Raw genomic sequence first — 19,968 nt, forward strand, 5'->3', positions numbered from 1 at the left:
AAGTTACAATTTATTAGTAATTTGTTGTAACTTCAAAAGAATTTGATAATGTATTTTGCAAATGAAAAAGTAGCTTCGGTTGAGCCTTCTGAAGTTTAAAAACAGATGTAGTGAAATCGAAAACTGGTTTGTTTTGGTTATTGATTGTCTAATCTGACGCATTGTTTCGATTTCTATTTGCATTGAAAATTAATAAAGTAATTACATTTTAAATGGCCAATTTTAAATTGGCTCCCCCAGGCTTGAAAGCCATCCAGCCGTATTTAAAAATAGCCGAAGAACATGAAAAAAGAGATCCTTCAATTACTTATTGGTGTAAGTATGTGTTTATATATTCTGAATTAGATGTCTGACAGTTTGTCTTATACTCTTAATCGATTGACTATATTTGAAAACTTAATATGTTCCACAAAATTGTTTTAAAATTAGTTTTATTTACAAAAGAAAGAAATTAGAAATTTTGATAGAAAATTTATATGTATTTAAATTATTTCGCAATATGAATTTTTATTTAAATGGACTTTTGGAATCTTCACAACTGGTTATAGTAAATCATGTAATTTTATTGATATGTAAATTTTCTTTTCTTAGAGATATTTATGTACAGTTAAGGTACATTTCTGTCTCAAAACTTTTATTTGATAAATTATGAATGGGGAGGAGAGCGGATTACCACAGAAAGTTTGGATGTTCACAGAATGTTAGTGCAGAATAGTAAACAAAGCAGAGTAAAATTGAAAAATAAATAATATAAATAAAATAAAGAAGTGAAATCTGCCAATTTGTAAGTCTGCCACCGAAATTTCAAGTTATAATATAAGAGTGCTTTTATTCTGCAATATAGTAGATTTTGATTGCCGAGAGGTGGATTTTAAAACCCCTGTTCATCACATGAAATTCATTTATGATGCGGACCATTCAAAATCGTTTGAAAAAAGTCAATTTATAACATAATCCTTTTGTAGCAATATTTTCACTAATGTAATTAGAATTAAAAGTAGATGGTTGTAATTCAGAATTTAAATTAAAATATTTTGAGTTTTTTTTTAAAATTTTATTTAGCATTTTCTACAACTTCATCTCCTATTGATAGTAATCACCGATGATCCATAGTCTTTGTATCTGAATATATATATATATATATATATATTATGTTCTCACATTTTAAAAAGAAGTTAATATTTCTTCATTTGAAAATCTTTAATATTTTTATTTACTTTTTTTACATGCTGATGTAATGAGGTATTTAATAAATCTTAAGGTTTGTTGATCACAAATTCTCAGGATTATCTATAATCATGTTTCAATGAATGTTACTAATATCAAAATTTTGCTGAATAATGCTTGCGATCTGCATGCTAGATTAGAAATTATTATTTTATTAATTAATATTTTTGTTTTAATCAACCATGGATAAAACCAGAGTTAATGTACACATTAGTAGTCTGCTATCTTAAATCAGTATGAACATTTACAATGAAATCAAATATGAATATTATATTCATTATTGTTCATTTCTAGAGATGTGGTTTGATGATTATTTTTATTCCATAGATCCACAGTCAGATTAATTTTTTTAAAAATCAGACCTTTTATCTTCCCATATATACAAATATTATTTTTACATAGATGCAGATAAATGTGGCTTACTACTAATAAAACCATTGTTATTATCTGCTTTCTTTTTTTTAATTGGAATTCAGCTTATAAGAGGCAACTTCTGCTCTTTTATACCTTTATATCAGTCTTTTTTAAAAATTTAATTGACTGAGTACCTTATCTCATAGGAGGATAATTATGTCTTACTATTTGTTGTATGGAAACAAGTATATTAAACATCATTTTATATTTCTAAAATAGTAATCTATGTTAGCTTTTAATAATTCTGAATATAATAGTTAATTGTTATCAATTGGTATCTGTCTTATCTGCTTTTTTTTAAAAAATTATTGGTGAAAAAGCATAAAATTGTAGAAATTGCTCTAAAAGAAGAGTAAAAGTTTCTAAATTTACTGGAATAAAGAGAAAGCTCCACAAAATTCTATACATGGACTTAAAAAAATAACCTTGTGTAACTAAGAAAATAAAGTATTTTCGTACACTCAAGTCCAATTATATGACACTATTTTGCTATCCATATTATATATAAGATACTATTTTGCTACTTGCATTGCTTATCAATGATATTGTTGAAAAAAAAATTCAAGAGACTTTAAAATTCTCAAAATAATTACTATCTACAATTTGTTCAAATGGGCTATTGATATCTTGGTTGAAATATTTAAACAGCTCATGAGAATATATTTTTCTCCTTTAAACACTGTTACCATATATTCTTATGTGCTGTTTCTTTGTAGAAAAGACCCTTCCCAAACTGAGTTGGGAAAAATATGCATATATTTATAAGTTAACATTTAGCATAATGAGATATTTTCCTGTTGACAGAAACAAGCCTCGTAAAGGCTATCATGGAAGTCTCAGATACTATTTTTAGAAAAGAAAAAATATTCATGTTATTAGGTGTATGATAGAAATAAAAGCAGAGACCATTTTGTCAAAAAACTATTTAAGAAAGACGCTTTCCCTGTGAGTTTGAAATATAAAAAATAATGTATTATAAGTAAAATTTCTTAAGTTTTCCTATTTCAGAAATTTATTTCATCAGAATAATTTTCATGAATTATTTAGAGTAGACATAGATTTTTTTTAAAAAAAGTAGTATTTCGCAAATAATGAAATAATTGATTGGGATGCACTTTAACCCCATGTACCCTTTTCTCTTACTCATCATAGCACTTATTTTCTGAAGTTAAATTTGATTTTTTTCCCCCTTTCCAAAAATTGCAATCATATTACTTTATTTTATAAAAAGACTAATCATTAATTTAATTCATTTCTATCTTTAAGATGCTTATCTTTTCATTTGTTTTTAGGCCGTTTTTATGCAGTTCAGAATGGGCTGAAAATCAATGACAAGTCTCCAGAAAATACAAATTTCTTCATCAAGCTTATGGATTGGTTAGAAAATGTAAGTACATTTTTAACTAATTGAATGTATATAATTTTAATGTATAAAATATCTTTGAAGTAATATCCTGCAGTAAAAGCAAACATATATAATTTATTTTTTCATTAACCATAACCATTCTATTTATATTTTAATATATTTTCTCTTTTTAATTTGTTTTGCAATAATAGCAAATTTTAAAATAGTCACTGTGGCTAGGTGGTAATGTCTCGGCTCTAGAACTGAAAGGTTTCAGGTTCAGGACACGATTCCACCAAGGAACTGTTGTGTAAGCGTATCTGGTGCAAGTTAAATCCATCAGGGTCAAACATCCTCCTGCTGGAGTGGTGTGGAAGTTTCGAGATGGTGGGAATAGCTGAGGTGCCATCCTTGTCATCTGACTGCAGACTATTTCACAATAGTCCAATTTTTGCTTTAAAAAGAGACATTAATATAACTGAACTGAACTAGAATATTTCAAAATCCATCAATGTTCAACATCGTCTTTGTAGTTTATGACCCTCCTCTCAAATCCCACAGAAAATTTCCATACCTAAGATTATATTTTTGATCATGACCTCCCTTTCCCCCTCCCAAAAAAATTAACAATTAAGGAGCTTTAATAAATGATCAGTATTTTCTTAGATCTTTTGTTGCTATGTAGTGGCAATTTTTTCTTAAATGATATAATTAATTAATCATTTGTCTGGTAGTTTTTTTATTGTAGAATTGTCTTTCTTGCAGGAAAAGAAATCAAGACGTGAGGATGAAACTATATCAAATGAAGTTGTCGCACAAGCTCATATTGAAAATTATGCCTTGAAATTGTTCTTGTGGGCTGATAATGAAGATAGAGCTGGGAGATTTAACAAGTAAAGTCTATATAGTACCTTTTTTTGTAGCATTGCATGAGATTACCAAAGAAGTTAAGAATTAAAATACCATATCTTTGAAATATTAGAATCTTATTGTTTTATGAAAGCCTGAAATACATATGTTTGGTTTGAAATGTGTTTTTATATTCTGGGATTTAAATTACATATCTAAAATTGCTCCCCCCTCTTTTTTTTTTCTTTTTTTTTTTTTGGCAATTTCAATTTAATTACTCTTAACCTGAGAGGAATGGGTGACAACATTGGGTGTTCCAAGGGATTTAACAATATATCACAGAAAATCTGTTCATTGCAATAATCACACATTACAATAACTACTTTAAGATTATTTGGTAGCCTGATTACAGGCATTTTGAGAATTTTACTCATTTTAGAAAATAGATATCTGGGCCTCTAAAGACAAATGCCCACTTTCGCATTTCAGTATTGGATAGCTTAGGAGAATGCCACAATGAAGTTTTGTCTTGAATTTAATAATATAAATGTTTTTTTTTTTAGCTAAAAGTAATAATTTCAGTTTCATTCTTGTATTTCTTAATATTTTTAAGCTCAATGATCCTTAAAATTCCTTTGAAAATCTCATTACTTCAAATATTTTTAAATTCAGAATAATAAATGTGATATTTATGCAAAAACTATTCTTTTGCATTTAATATATTATGCTTTCAGAAATTAATGTTTTTTGTAGCATAAGTTTTATTTCTTTCATGGTTTGCCTAGAAAAAAAATTCTGTGATCCTGCAAAAACAGATATATGTCTTCAAATAATTACAAAGAATGCATTTTTATGAGTTAAAAGTGAAACTACCAAATCCAAATTTGAATAAGATTAAACCATTATGTTCCTTCAATACTATGAATGCTTGACCCATTCACTTGTAAATAGCTATTATATGAAGACTACAGTCAGACTTCAATAATAACATAACCATAGTAGTTGCAAATTGCTGATTATTAAAATTGATTGCTAAACTTGTGAAGTTTAGAAAGCCAGGCTATCACCTTACCAGAGTTTCCAATAAGCACTGGCAATATTTTTAATTATTGTGTATTTTCAAATAACAATATTCATTGTTAGGTAATTTTTTAATGAAGTTTGATTATAAAGTATTCAGTGAGAATTAATGCTTTCCACGGTTTACTCTAGAAGGGTGATCATGTTATTGCTTTGTTTAGGATAACATTTTCTTCATTTCAGAAACTTCCTTACTTACGTGTCTTGAAACCATTCTTTATAATACATGGTAAATTAAATTAGTATCTATGTTGAATATGTGTAACTACATAGATTCAAAATTAATTTTGAACTATTGAAAATAGATAATATCCATGAAGCTCACTCTTTTTATACTGTACTATCCAAAGGACATTAGATTGTCAGCAATAGATTCAATGTGCATCAAATCTACATGTTCATTTAAACTTTCTCATGGTTTGGAGCTCAATTCTGAAGTTTCACTTAAGTGCAGTCACATTTCTAGTGTAGACTTTTAACATTAACATGTAAGCTCCTTATACAGAAAGTTTATCATAAAGAACATAATATGTGTTTATCATATCATTATAAGAAGTATAAAATTTAAAATCATTCATTATAAGAAAATTTAAAGCATTTTTTTCAGCGTAAAAATTTAGAATTCTCTTCTGAAACACTATATTTTTCTTTAAGCTGTAAAGAATTATTTAAAAATTCAGAGTTAGCGAAAAGCTTCCTATCTAGTAAAAGGTCTTAAAATGAACTTAAACATGAAGCATTTTTTTAAATGAAAGGTTTATCTTCTTCTTGGTGTTAGAAAATATTGATCATTTAACTAAATGCTTGCATCTGTAAGAATCTGCTTTTTAAATCTGCGATTAACTGAATAATTATAGAGGATAAAAGTTTTACCATCTGAATTTTTAAAAAAAATCAGTGAATGACAATTTATAAAAGGTATGCTGATGAATCTAGGGTTGAAGACAATAGATATTCATTATGCATTTTAGAATAATATTTTGTTTCAGTCTTTAGTTTTTATTACAATATTTAAACTTCATTTTCCAGGGTGAGTCAGCTGTGGTTAAGTGGGCCATGGAGAATGGAAAGCATTTAAATTTGCAGTAACAGTCTATCATGTATTGAGGCTCTTAAAAACGCCAGTGTGAAATCCAATTTTGATTTGGAAGTCAAAGATGATATTTATCAGGTTAAACATTTAGTCAGCTCTATGTGTTAAAATGACTAGATGATGAATTGTCTCATCAATTTGTTAAAATTGCCACTCTGTGTGATGAAGATAAGTCAGTATCATACATTAATAAAATTTTAGAGTACTGTATACCAACTTAATCTCTATATATATCCCTTTTGTAGATTTCTATTTATGAAGTGTCAAGAAATTTAATGCACGGGAACAATGATTTTTGGTAATGTAAAAATCTACCAATTTTGACATCTCAAGATTACTGGGGATTAATTGATTTCATGAATTAAAACTTACAAGTCGATTACCATAACCTCATTTCCATTTAAGATTATTCTGTTTTTTAGATAAATGCATTGAAAGTACATTTTTCATGAAAAGGTTTTTATATACTTAAATTTATTCCTCAATTTTTAAGGAATGTGGTTAAAGCCTTTTACACTGCTGGTTTTATTTATGATGTAGTGAATACATTTGGAGAACCGAGTGAAGAGGTAAGTTATTATGGAAATGCTTTTTTATTTATAGTTTCAGTGTTAATATGCTTTATGAGATCATATTAAAGCAAAAATTAATAAAACAAACACAGACTGTAAAAAACTTAAACTAACATGATTTATAGTCATGTTAATCAAGGAAGATATATACATGTAATGATGTTCATTATAAGCATATGACTTTTAAAGTCAATATTTGTCATGTCATGTGCATTTTGTCAATTGCTTTATATTATTTCCTATTAGGGAAACTGTGAAACATATTATGAATTAATATTGTAATTCATATACTGTGAATGCCACTTAATATGATAGCAGATAATATTATTATTTGCTTTATATTATCAAAATATTCTAGTCCTGAATCAACATGTACGTGATCACTACATCGTTTAATGTCATGTATCTATTTTGAAGTAGATAATTAAATGATACACATTTTCAACCAGTGTGTTAACAATTGACATTTCTGGAATTCTTTACTCCTCTTGTAAGGAAATTGTATTCTTTTGTCTAGACTAGAACACTCTAGATAGGTTTAAATGACTAGCTAAGCTGTCAGATATGGTTTGAAGTCTATTGAACATCCATAAACAGTTGTTGCTTGTGATTGAATTACAGTAGCAAAATGGAATAAGAAAGAAAAAGAATTGAGTTTTAAAGACAAAAATTGAAACTCTTAACAGATGTAAAAAATGAACTAAAATGAACAACACAAAACTATGATACAGTTGGAAATTTCACTTTGTGTTTGCTCTTTGCAAAATTATGAGATTTTTTTTTTTTATTGACAGGATCAAATAATAAACATTGAATATTCCAAAAGGATGTATATATTTTGAAGAAAACCATTCAATGAGCATTAAAATAAGTTAAATACTTGATATTTTCAATTAAAAAAATTATTTTTAGAAAAAAAATTATAAACAGTCTGGTGGTAAGTGCTTCTGATATGATAAAAACATACTATATTTTAAAACACAACCCAATAGTGTTATTGTCAATTGTTAATGTTATCAAAGATTTCAAGTGCTGAAAAATTGCATTTAGTGTAATTTAAAATTTAATAGAAATTTCTGTATTTCTCTGATAGAAATGTCATTACATTTTTTTAAAAACTTTTGACCATCCAAAATTAATATCCATCAGTTATAACCACAATTTAGAATTTAATTTTCTACAACAATGCAAAATGACAATTTTTTTATGCATTTGCTGTAAAACATTTGTTTCTAAATGTTTTAATTTGCATTTGTACCTTATTTTTTAAATATTAATATCAAAAATTTCTTTAAAAAATTTTGAAAAAGAGAATTATGATACAAAATAAAAAATATCCTTATAACCTTTTTTAAATGCAAAAATTTATATTTTTATGCATTTTTTTTATTTTTTTATTTTGTGGAATAAAATAACCATAAAATAAATTCTGCACATTTTTCCAGGTATTACACCACAGGAAATATGCAAAATGGAAATCCACCTATATTCACAATTGTTTAAAAAATGGTGAAACTCCTATCCCGGGACCTATGGCAATGGAAGGTGCAGAAGGTATATTTTTAGCTTATATTTCATATTATACCCATAATCAGAATCTCGTGGTTTCAAAAAGAATTAATGCTATGAAATATATTTTTTAAAATTGCACTTTAACATTTATTAACTGAATAGTTTTATATTATGTCTGAATTTAAACTTTTACTCATTTTAACCATATAAACTGATTAGCTTTAATGTCTGTGTAATCTTTGTTCCCAACTCCACTGAAGTTATATATCTTAGGGTGTATTACAAATACATTGAAAAATATTTTTATTTTTCAAGATAAAAATTATCAGGATAATTGATTTCTAACAAGATAAGCAAAAAACAAAACAAAAAAAACTTAAATAATATACCTATTTAGCAGGTCATCTGAATACTAAAGCAAAAATGTTAAAATTAAGCCTCCTTTCCATAAAAAAAAATTAAGATGAGGGAATGAAAAAGATTGGGATAGTACCTATTTCTGAATTTTGCATAAGGATTAGACTAACAGACTGGAAAATTTTGATTTCTTTTTAAAGGTTTTAAAATTTTTATGGGTCCAGAAGCATTGGGCAATATTAATTTTATTCGTTCTTTTTTTTTTTTTAGTACAAAGTTGAGTTGTTGGTAATTATTGTCATAAAAGTTAAAGTATCATGTGAAAATCAACGTAAAAAAGGAAATGAAAATAGCTGTGTTAATTCATTCAATGATTTGCAAAAATGTATTAGGATTAATAGGGTCCTTCATTTCATAGAATATATTTATTGAAGTTCAGTAAATTTTTATGTAGTCTAAAATGTATTTTTACCTATGTATTTGTACCTTTACAAAAATTGACTAATTCGAGAAAAAATACTTCATGATTTTTTACATATGGTGCCATGGAAAAAAATATATTTTAAAAAATTAAGGAACAACTTACTGTTCAGCTGTGTACTGATTGTTTAATAAATAAACAATTCTATAGAAAATTGAAAGACAGTTTCTTAAAGTGGGGGAAAAAACAATTTTTTTTTCTTTTTACCAAATGTTATTTTCCTTTTTCACTGTGAATGGAATTGATTTTCCTATATATCTCTTAGCTTGAAAATAATGTCATGGTTTATGTTCAAATAAGACAGGTTTTTACATTTTTCTTAATTCTAATATACATACAAAGATCTACTTATTTGCACATTTAATTCTCCACATATTTTACATTTATAAAAACCTCATTAAACAAACTTCACAATTAACTGGAATTATACAAGAAATTGCAAAATGTAAAAATTGTCATTACTTTAACTAAATTCAGTAACTTTTCACCCTTTCTTCCACATTTAAATATTATATATATATATATAATGTAAACATGCAATTTTTTAATCAGAAAGCAGTTTTGAAGACAGTGAAGACACTTTCAATTTTTTGACGTTGTTTTATTCCGGGGAGGCACATATTATGTATAAGCAGTAGCAACAAGCACACACACAATGAAATGAGGGAAAGCTGATGAAAATTTTATCCCTGTCAATATATACTGTGATATTTTAATAGGGATTTCCCTCGCATGTCAATCACAATTAAGGGAAACACAGGGATCTTTTAGAAGGATTTGTTTAGATCAGCGTCCTTTCACTCTGAGTGTGGGAACCACTGATGAAAACATTTTTACAAAGCTTCTCTTGAATTAATTAAATAGAAAAAGTATAATGAGATCAGGAAATAAGAGAATATTTTTAGAATGAAATTAATATGGGCTCAATTGAGCTAAAAATTAAGTTTAAATTAGTTAAAAAATATCATTACATATATATATAGATTCCTAGGCTGTTTAAAACTATTTCTAAAGTTATTTGAGTGATTTTTTTAGTATCTAATAATTCATGAAATAGCATTCTCAAAGCCTATAATCAACAATTGACCAAATAATATTTTTAAGTAAGTTTTCATAAGATAGATAAGAAGATAAAATAGTAAGATTTCATGTGATAGTCTGATTTGATTACTTACAGTTATACAATTAGATGACTGTTCTTCTAGTCAAAATAAATCAAGTCATTGCTCACATATTACAAATTTGTAAAGAAAAAATATATTTGTTCTTGCATATATTGGCTATCTTCTTAGTTATTGATGCAATTGCATTAATGAGTAGTAAAAATTGTAGGGTTTAGTAGTCTCAGTACCAGCTATCTTTGATTGAAATGGATTTATTTAATTTCATCAATATCCAAACAACTGACATGATATTTTTTACTTTTAATTGTTCCAGTACTTTATTTCCAAACTTTTAAACTGTTTAATACATTTTATTTTTCTTAGAGTAAAATATTCACTTTTGACATTCACAAGCAAATGACGAGTCAAGTTGTAAAACTTTCTCAAAATGTTACTTTTATATATATATACTTATGACTGTTAATAACTCTGCATATCAAAATAGAATTATGCAAATAGTAGTTTTGATATCAACTTCAGAAAGGGTCCATTATTATTCATATTACTCTCTGCCAGTGATAAGCTGTGATGCATCTCAGATTTTAAAATAGTGTAATTGATACATCCCAAATCATGACGAAATTTTATAAATGCATTTTTACCTTCCTTCACTGTATATATTTGAGATATTTTTTTAATCATTATTGAAACTTATATCTATTGGTCAAAAAAATTTTACAATGCTATTTGTAAAAAATTGTTTGCACATCACTTTATACAGTTTTGATGATGTTGTTATTAAACAGTGGATATATTTAATACTGTATCTTTTAAATGATTAAAACTAATAATAATATTAAAATTAAAGATTATCTTTTAAATGCTCTCTGCAGATGAAGAAGATGAACTGACCAGATTACTGTCAGTATCAGGGAACCAACCAGCGAACAATCCTCCGCCACCTTCTCAAGCACCTTACCCAACCGGAGGGTTGTTTAACATGTCTACTTCTCAACCTGAAGCTTTTAATTTGCCAGTGCCTGGAGCACATGCTCCCCCATCTACTCCAAATGGAACAAACCAACTGTCACCATCCACTTCTATTGCTAATATTTGTCCTGAACAAGAAAATAAAGGTAAGCTGAATTTTTAGGAAGGCAGTTTTTAAAATCCAAAAAACGGACCCTCTCTATTTTCCGATAGGTTTCTTAATACTTTTCAGTCATTTTAAACATTACAGTTATCAAGTAAAAATTTCACTTTTTTTTTTATGAATATTTAAAAAGTTCTCATTTCTTTATGTATATTTTAGGGATATAATGTAACATGCTAACTAGAAATTTTTCACCCAGTAAACAAAACTAAAAAATAATGTGCATCTATTTTTAAAAAGAAAGTTTAACGTGTGTCCAAAAATTAATTTAGAATATATTATCATGCAACAATTGGTTTTCTAAATATGGGTAAAAAATGTTAGCTGAAATTTTTCTTATGTATCTCTAAAATATTTAGTAGCAATATTAAGCCCAAGTAATTTTAACCGCTTAATTGTTAGCACATGCATGAAATTATCATTCTAAGATGTTACCGTTTGATACAAAAATTATATATAACCTACATACATCTTTTCTGTTGCATCAATAAGGCAGCACATTTCTGCTATGGAATATAATTAGTTAGTAGAGAAATCAAAATAGTTAAGGTATAAAAATGATTTAAATTCTGTATCAAAGTTTTTACTCTGAAAAAAAAAAGAAGTTATTAACATCTGTCAGTAATAAGTAGGCTTGTTTTTATTGATTCGAAGCATGAAGATGATTATAATTTAATAGTTTACTTTGTTAAAAAATGTAACAGTTTGCTTCTGGTTATTGATAATACTAATTGGTATGAAGATGAATTTGTTAATCAAGTTAAGAATGCCATAATTTTAATACTATGCAGTTTTATAATTAACTGAGAACTCATTTAAATGATACAATCGTTTATGAATAACTATTACTAACTTAAACTATAATTCCCTGATAGCATTTCATTAAAATTTTAATGCTTACTTTTGTTATAGGTGGCGTAAGGTTAACACCAGAAGATTTTCATAAAGCCCAAAAATACTGCAAATTTGCTGGCAGTGCACTTACATATGAAGATGCACCCACAGCAATTGAAAATCTTCAGAAAGCATTAAGACTGCTTACTACTGGCCAAGATTCATAAAGAATTACTTTTAAAGAATGCTTACGATGCTAATGGAGAAATCTTAATTTTTGAATGTGTAAAGATACAATTATTAAAAATGTATATATTTTGCTTGCACAATTTGTTATTGCATGTGTGTTTACAAATAACAAAAGCATCTACAGAGAAAATTGACTTAGAAAATTTTATTTAATAAAAAGACTAGAACTGAATTTTTTTTTTTTTTAACAAAATGAAGTAATTAGAAATCAAAATGAATTCAATTTGAATTTTCAATCTTTGTTCAGAATAATACTGGAATATAATACAAATGATAGTCTCTTCATGCTACAAGCATTTCAACAACTGTGATGTTACAGATGGATGTGCAAAAATATAAAAAAATTAGTCGAACAAACCTGAAAAGAAAATCAATTTTAATTATTAAAAGAATATGTTTTAGAAAAAGCTGAGAATAAAAAAGTTACTTTTATTTTCAGGGATATTCAGTTTGAAATACGATTTAATATAATAGAAACGCATTTAAGATGTTCATTCATTAAAATTTTAAGGCATAATAAGCAATTTTGGAGAGGGGAAAAAAAAACCTTTGCAGGATAGATTATATACTAGTACACTACAACTTCTGGAAAGCATAGTTAGTACCTTATTGCTTGCCAAACAGAGTTTGATCCTATTTATTTTTGTAATATTAATAAGTATAAATCAATAGCTTACAAATATTTATTAATTTACTAATCATCCTTATAAATAATATAACTGGTTATTAATATGATTGGAATAACATTTGGCATGTTCGAAATATACCATTCATTAAAATCTTAAGCATAATTAATAGCAATTATTATTCTCACTATGAAGAAACTTAATAAGTTTCTTTACAAATATACTATATAACTTGCATCAATTTTTAACGTTAGAGCAGAGATTACAATTATCATAAAACATTAGAAACAAAAAAAATTTTGATTTCTTGCTCCATTTATAAATGTTAGCTGCAAGTTCACACAAATACCATTTCTTTAGGAAATCTACTCAAAAACGAAACTGAAATTTTGCACCACCTACCTGCCAATAAATTCAGATGACCAACATTTGCTCTTTGTTCCATGAATCATTGAAACTGATTAGATCAATTTAAAATGAAATTTAACTATTCCAATTTTATAAGCAAAAATTTTAACTTTTTTTATCTTAATAATTATTATCATTAAAATAATTTTACAATAATTTAACTATTATCCTAATTTGTCTTAATAATAAGTGTCTACCTAATTTGCAAATAAGTATGTTATCAACCATGTTAACTATTGGTTAAATCTTAAGGAGCAACATTTTACTAGCATATAAACCGTGTCAAAAATTTTGACTATTTTCTCAGAAATGATTTGCCATTATGCTGGAATATTTCAACATTTTAAATACATATTACTAATACATCAAGTTTCATCCCAAGCTGAATTTCTCAACAACCCTCGTCTTCATTTTAAAAGTTGTAATAATATTGAAAAAAGAAAAATGTTATTACTGTAGATTTGTAAAGAAACTTTAGTTATACTTACAAATCTTATAAAAACACTTTTAAAAGATAATTTACCATTTTCCAAATAAATCCATTTTTAATGAGGTTTATTCTAATGAAACAAAAACAATAAAAATACAGCTTCATTTCTTTGTAAGAGAATTCTTGTATTAGCTTTAAAAGCTTTATGTCAAGAGAAAGAAAAATCAAAGTTAGCTTACCAAAACCCATGTCTTCATCTGATTCTTCGCTTTCCTCTTTCTTTTCTTCTTTCTTTGGTTCTACAAGGGAAAGAAAATTAAATCAAATGAAGTACAATTTTTGTAATACATATTTAATATCACAATTTTTACAAAAAAGAATAATGACAATATGATTATATATGTGTTTGTTTATATTCAATCTCCATATAAAAGGGAAAATTGATATTTATTATAACAGATGACTTAATTTTACAATTCAGAAATGCAGTTATAGATAAAATGCTAGGTAAAATTTCAAAGCTTTTAATTCTTTATCTTGTCTAATGTAGGTCTTATTCTAGTCTTTAAAATATGAGTTTTAAGAGAATATATCAAAATAAAATATTCCCTTTTAATTTTATTTGGCTGATTTATGTTTAACTCATTATTAAAAAAAAACATTTTAATAAATGAAAGTAAACAACACTCAAGTGTTATTAAAAATGTCTACTATCCTTGCATCTACTTTTAAATTGAAAATTTTAAATACCATCATAATTTTGAGGATTACAGTACTGCTTGAGCCAATAAGACAGATTTTTTAAAAATGCTACTTTTGGTATAAAATTACCATCCTCTTTTAATTTTTTTCTGAAAAGTGTTTTACAAACTGATATTTTTACAGCCTGAAAGTTTATACAGAAACAAATAGCAAGAATTAAATTAAAAAAAAAAAAAAACAATCATAGAAAACAAACACTTTTTTTTATAGATTTATTTTTAGCAAATAAAAATTTTGAATTTATAGCATAATAGTTATATTGTGAGCAAATTTGACAATCATTTCTTATATAACTTTTTTTTTAACCAGTTGGAATCCTATGAATTGAATATCAACTAAAATTAAAATATTTTTTAAACAAAATTAGAATAAATTTATTAAGTGACTTTTAAAAATAGATTCATTAATATACTAATTTTTTTCAAAGTTTATTTCCAAAAACATTATAAATATCGTTGTATTTTGAAAAAAAAAAAAAAAAAAAAAAGCCTTTTTATTAACCTGAGCCTCAGAAAAAAATTGTCACTTTCTTGCCACCATTAACTTTCTTACAGATAAAATAGAACAAGGCAAATATTTTAGCTTGGGGTTTTGTTATTGCAAAAGAAACTAAAATCAAATCTATTAACTGACAATTAAGTCCTAAAAATATTAAAAGATTAATTTGTCATAAATACACAAATGTACAGAATACTAAAGCAAATACATCAGGAAAATAGGAGTTACAAAGCTACATATTTAAAAATAAGTAAAATACTAGCATTTGAATGACAGTAAGAATTGTTAAATATCACCTCTCCTAAAAAAAATCTAAAAAGATAATTTTGTTTGCAATTAAATCATAAAATTTATACAAACTTAGATAACTTACCTTCTTTAGCTGCAGCTGTTTCTCCTGCTGCTGCTGGTGCACCAGTAGTAACACCAGGAGCTCCACCTGCTCCCCCTACTCCAGCACCAACATTAGTTATTAACTGCCTCAAATCAACTCCTTCCAAGGCTTTAGCAAACAAAGCTAGGAAAGATTTGAAAGAAATGGTATTGCTATTAGAAATTTCTATACATTATAAATTAAACATTTCAGTATAAATTAAATTTTAAAATATTCACAATAGCCTGGACAAAAAAACCTTTTAGAAAAAAAAGTACAATTGCACCAAAACTAAAAAATTTTGACCTGAAGTATAGCTTGATAATATTAACTTTTATTTATGATTTAAACAAATGCTATTTAGGAAACTAAGCAATGTAAGGAAACCAGGCATTGAAGAAAAACCTAAATTTCAAAACTAATTCTCTAAGATATATATAAATGTACTGTTATAATTTTTTTTACTTTTTTAAAATACATAATATAGACTGGATATTATACCTTGCATTAGCCAATAATTATTATTAAAGTAAAATGTAGATGCCAAATTGTCCCAGGCATTTGGTCCAATTGAATTTTATACATGCAAAAATTTCTTAGAGTATAATTAAAAATTTAAGGCTATATTATATATATAAAATGACAACTGTAGTACAAAAATAATTTAATTTTAGAAATTTAAACAAACATTTCAAAATTACAATGGCTGCATATTGTTAAAAAGTTTTAATATAAAAATATTTTAAAATTCCTGAAAAAGTTGAAATTTAAAACTGAATAAAAATATTTTTCATTTCCTAATAAGTATTTCCAAACAGATACCATGCCATAATAACCACCACCAATTACCAAAATATGAACTCACTCTACCAACTTGATTTCATATCACGATAGAAATATTCTGTCTTGTTCAGCAGTTAGGATATATACTAAGGAAAGATGTGGGATATAGGAATACAGGAATTAGTATAAGGGAAAGAAATTAATATAGCAAAGTAACGATTTGTATTTCATTAAAGCAACAAAATCTCAGCATGTAAAAAAAAAAAAAAAAAAAAACATACAACAAAATTGTCAGATTATTTTATGGAATCTTATACACTCCAAATACATATAAAGTCATTTACTCTGTCAGATTCTTTAAACTTTAAACCTATTAATTTAAAAGATTGTTAAAATGGTCCAATAATTATTGTGACAACATTTTAAGATTAGCATAAATAAATTCTTTAGGTTTTAATGACTAATTCCTACACTTTCAAATGTTTGCATTTAGATTTAAATAAACCACCATTTACAAATTACATTACTAAATAAATGACCAACGTATTTAATTTTAAATCCATGCATTTAAATAATATTAATAATTACATTTTTGCTATAAAATAACTAATAATTCATATTAACAAAAAATTACTAGTCAAATTCATCAAGGTTTTATTTAATTTAATTTGTATAGACTTCTTTCTGGAATATTTACTCTAACAAGCCTATGCATGGAATCTTTTGACTATATTATTATTTCCTACATTAAAAAATAAAAGAATTTCCCTGAACTTGCAGTTATTAAACAGCATTCACTAGATTCATTCAATCATAGCCATGTCAAATTCCCATGATAGGCATGACCTCCTATTGTGTGCAATAGTTGGCCTCGTGTAAATGCTGTTTTACTCCCATTTCCTTCAAGATTCATTTTACTTTTTAATTACAACAAGCATGAACTTGAGACTAAAATATCTAGCAAATTGTCACAAATATAATGAAAATGGACATTTATATCTGAAATATATATATATCAAAAAGGAATAAGTGAGCTGGAAAGTTAAGATAAATTATCATGAAGAACTCATACATCTAAAATTAATAATTATTTTTAAAAAACTACCAATAATTATTAAAACTTAAAACTTACTTGGCCAATATGGTTCTACATCTACTCCAGCAGCTTTCAAGATAGTGTTAATTTTTTCAGCCTATAAAATTAAATATTCAAGTGATTTGTTTAAGCATATTTTTGCTATCAAAAGACATTTTACTAAGTATTATGTAGAAATCTACCTAAATAGAATAAAGTAAGTGAAATTTGTTGCGCAATAAGGTTACAAACTATCAGTTATATTTTTGACAGCATAATTTTTAAATTAAAACATAGTTACTCATTTGAAAAAATGTACAAGTAGAGTAAAGCAATCAAAATTTTTCAAACATGGAAAATGACCCTTAAGTAATCTTTAAGAAAATTTGGGAACCCATCAAGAAAGGGGGGGGGAGAAAGAAACCTAAAAAATTAATGAAATGCCTGAAATGTATATTTATAAATGTTCTATTCAACTTTTGAAACAGATATATGCAGGAATAGCAGAATGCAAAACATCCAATAAATTTTTTAACAAGACTGGTACGAGAAATTAAGAACTTTCCCTCTCCTAACAAAGATTCCTGGAGTTGTTGTTTTTTTTAATGTGTATGTATTATAAACAGTAGGAAAGAAATTGTACAGAATATTTAATAAAATATTTATATTTTCTTTTAAATCTAAGGGTAATAAAAAGAAAACACACATAAATATGTAAGTGTTTGTAATGTCTCTTAATCTAATTTAAATCCTAATTTTTATCTTAATTTAGCTCATATTGATTTCCTTCTCTTATTTCCTGATCCAATTTCCACCTTTTATTTAATGAATTCTACACACACTCTAGAAAACTGATGACTTTAGCATTTTAAAGTGCTCCAAGTCAAGGGATAAAAATCCTCAATGCTTACCACATTCTTTTACAGATACCCAAGATTTCCTTGTCTAAATCGATACACGACATGGAAATTTCTATCAAAATCTCAACAAAATCATTAAAGGGGAAAAATTTCTGCTTTTTTTGCTCTTGTATTGCTATGCAGACTGATATATCTTTTATGGCTACTTCTTCATATGAAAATATCTCCCAAAATAAAATAAAAACTTAAAATTTCAAAAGTTCTATTCAGCCACACAATTGCTATAATATATCAGTCTGGACGTCCACTTTTTTGAGTCTTTAATAAATTCATCTAAATATTTGATAAGACCCTCAATTACTGTTTATCCTAAAATTTTATGCAGTTCCTCAAGTAGAGATAATATATGCTTAAGTTGTTCAAGAGAACTCAACTTATTACACAAAAGGTGGTATTCATAAAATATCTGCAACTATGCAAAAAGCACTTACTCTGCCAAATGAGTAATACAAATCGATAAAAACATTCTTCAACTCAAGTCAGATGCCAAATGTTTTCCTAAATGTGTTAATGTTATCTTGTCATTTTAGAATCTTTTCAATAGAGTTTCATAAATTCATAGAAGGCACTGGAGAAGCTAAATTATAAGCATTTATCTTTTTTCATAATGCACTGTATTAGCTTATCATTTAAATTATTTTTATTAATATCAAGATGGTCACTTTTAATGCTACATCTAGGGGAAATAAAATCTTTCATGTATTGATTTGCATACATATTTTGCATGATAGCATATAGCATGCCGCAGAATAAGTGCGACTACATGGTTAAGCAATTGCACAACATTTGAACACAAAGGTATGCAGGTTTCTTTAGATAATATATAATCAAATTTTATTTTCTAAAGCGATGTGAAATATTAGAATTTGCTCAAATGCAAATCCTACTCGGGGATAATTGAAGCTGATTACATTCAGAGAGTAAATCTAACGAATCCTGGTAATCAATTAACAAAATTTTGACTAAAATTCTAGCCTATTTAAAAAGTATTACACAAAAATATTTACCACAACTAATTTTTTAAAAAATATTTTATTAATTAAGCAAATTAATTAAAACAAAAACTTATTAATTAAAACAAATATTAAATATTTTATAATTATTTAAACTAAGCACTGACTTACAACAAGTTAAATAATTCATTATTACATTCATATGCTATTCTTGAGACATTTGAGGCCAATAAATTTGCCAGGTAAAAATTATTAAAATATTATCCAAGAAAGAAATATAAAGAAATTTGTTCACTTCATTAACTGACGACTAAAATACAACCACGTTTTTTATAACAAGACCACGTGCTTTTCTGAAAAGATCATGGCTGAGAACTGATTATTACACTCCTCAAAGAACACTTTTAATTGAAAACCATAACTGTTGCGACGTTTGGATATATAATTATCATGATAAAATTTAGAGACACAATAAGAGTTTCCATTACTATAGAGTAAGGGAAATATAAAAAATTATAATAAAAGAATCTTACTGTAATTGCAATATCATCATCCTGTAAGATGAGGGCAGAGTAAACGCAGGCAACTTCGTCGGAGGACAACATTTTCAGTCAAAATAATAGCAATACTACAAAAGGAAGATAATCAGAAATTGTTATTCAATAAACGGCTAACGAGAAATTACAGGTAAAAAGGCCGGTATGACGAAGAATGGAACTCTTACTTACAATTACGTAGTTTTTTAGACTTAAAATAGATACAATTCGGACTACTTTCCGTTTACACCACTACTGTTTTATCTTAGACTGTTGCCAAAATTGCTGTTAATAGTCTATTGCCAAAAGATAAAATAGTGCTGAAAAATGACATG

General features: G+C 26.4%; 2 protein-coding genes across 2 annotated transcripts; one reads left to right on the forward strand and one right to left on the reverse strand.

Annotated features, from left to right (window-relative positions):
* The first annotated feature begins 117 nt into the window (after positions 1 to 117).
* On the forward strand, positions 118 to 12,349 carry LOC129971227 (vacuolar protein sorting-associated protein VTA1 homolog). The gene is made up of 7 exons (XM_056084813.1): positions 118 to 315; positions 2,934 to 3,028; positions 3,752 to 3,879; positions 6,502 to 6,577; positions 8,026 to 8,134; positions 10,927 to 11,169; positions 12,099 to 12,349. The coding sequence occupies exons 1-7, from the start codon at positions 213 to 215 to the stop codon at positions 12,245 to 12,247; spliced, it is 903 nt and encodes a 300-aa protein (XP_055940788.1). The 5' UTR covers positions 118 to 212; the 3' UTR covers positions 12,248 to 12,349.
* Positions 12,350 to 12,399: 50 nt separating this feature from the next.
* On the reverse strand, positions 12,400 to 19,963 carry LOC129971228 (60S acidic ribosomal protein P1-like). The gene is made up of 6 exons (XM_056084814.1): positions 19,826 to 19,963; positions 19,631 to 19,725; positions 17,282 to 17,342; positions 15,367 to 15,510; positions 13,973 to 14,032; positions 12,400 to 12,627 (listed from the first exon to the last, which is right to left on the reverse strand). The coding sequence occupies exons 2-6, from the start codon at positions 19,700 to 19,702 to the stop codon at positions 12,614 to 12,616; spliced, it is 351 nt and encodes a 116-aa protein (XP_055940789.1). The 5' UTR covers positions 19,703 to 19,725; positions 19,826 to 19,963; the 3' UTR covers positions 12,400 to 12,613.
* Between the last annotated feature and the right edge of the window lie 5 nt (positions 19,964 to 19,968).

The sequence above is a fragment of the Argiope bruennichi genome, chromosome 6, assembly GCF_947563725.1.
Source record: "Argiope bruennichi chromosome 6, qqArgBrue1.1, whole genome shotgun sequence".
Taxonomy (NCBI): domain Eukaryota; kingdom Metazoa; phylum Arthropoda; class Arachnida; order Araneae; family Araneidae; genus Argiope; species Argiope bruennichi.

Bases quoted from the DNA above. Each gene is read 5' to 3' on its own strand.
- LOC129971227 (XM_056084813.1), top strand. From the start codon at position 213: ATGGCCAATTTTAAATTGGCTCCCCCAGGCTTGAAAGCCATCCAGCCG. The intron at 316-2,933 runs GTAAGTATGTGT...ATTTGTTTTTAG, and splicing joins TCCTTCAATTACTTATTGGT to GCCGTTTTTATGCAGTTCAG. The intron at 11,170-12,098 runs GTAAGCTGAATT...CTTTTGTTATAG, and splicing joins TCCTGAACAAGAAAATAAAG to GTGGCGTAAGGTTAACACCA.
- LOC129971228 (XM_056084814.1), bottom strand. From the start codon at position 19,702: ATGTTGTCCTCCGACGAAGTTGCCTGCGTTTACTCTGCCCTCATCTTA. The intron at 17,343-19,630 runs GTAAGATTCTTT...TTAATTTTATAG, and splicing joins ATGATGATATTGCAATTACA to GCTGAAAAAATTAACACTAT. The intron at 14,033-15,366 runs GTAAGTTATCTA...TTTCCCTTGTAG, and splicing joins AACAGCTGCAGCTAAAGAAG to AACCAAAGAAAGAAGAAAAG.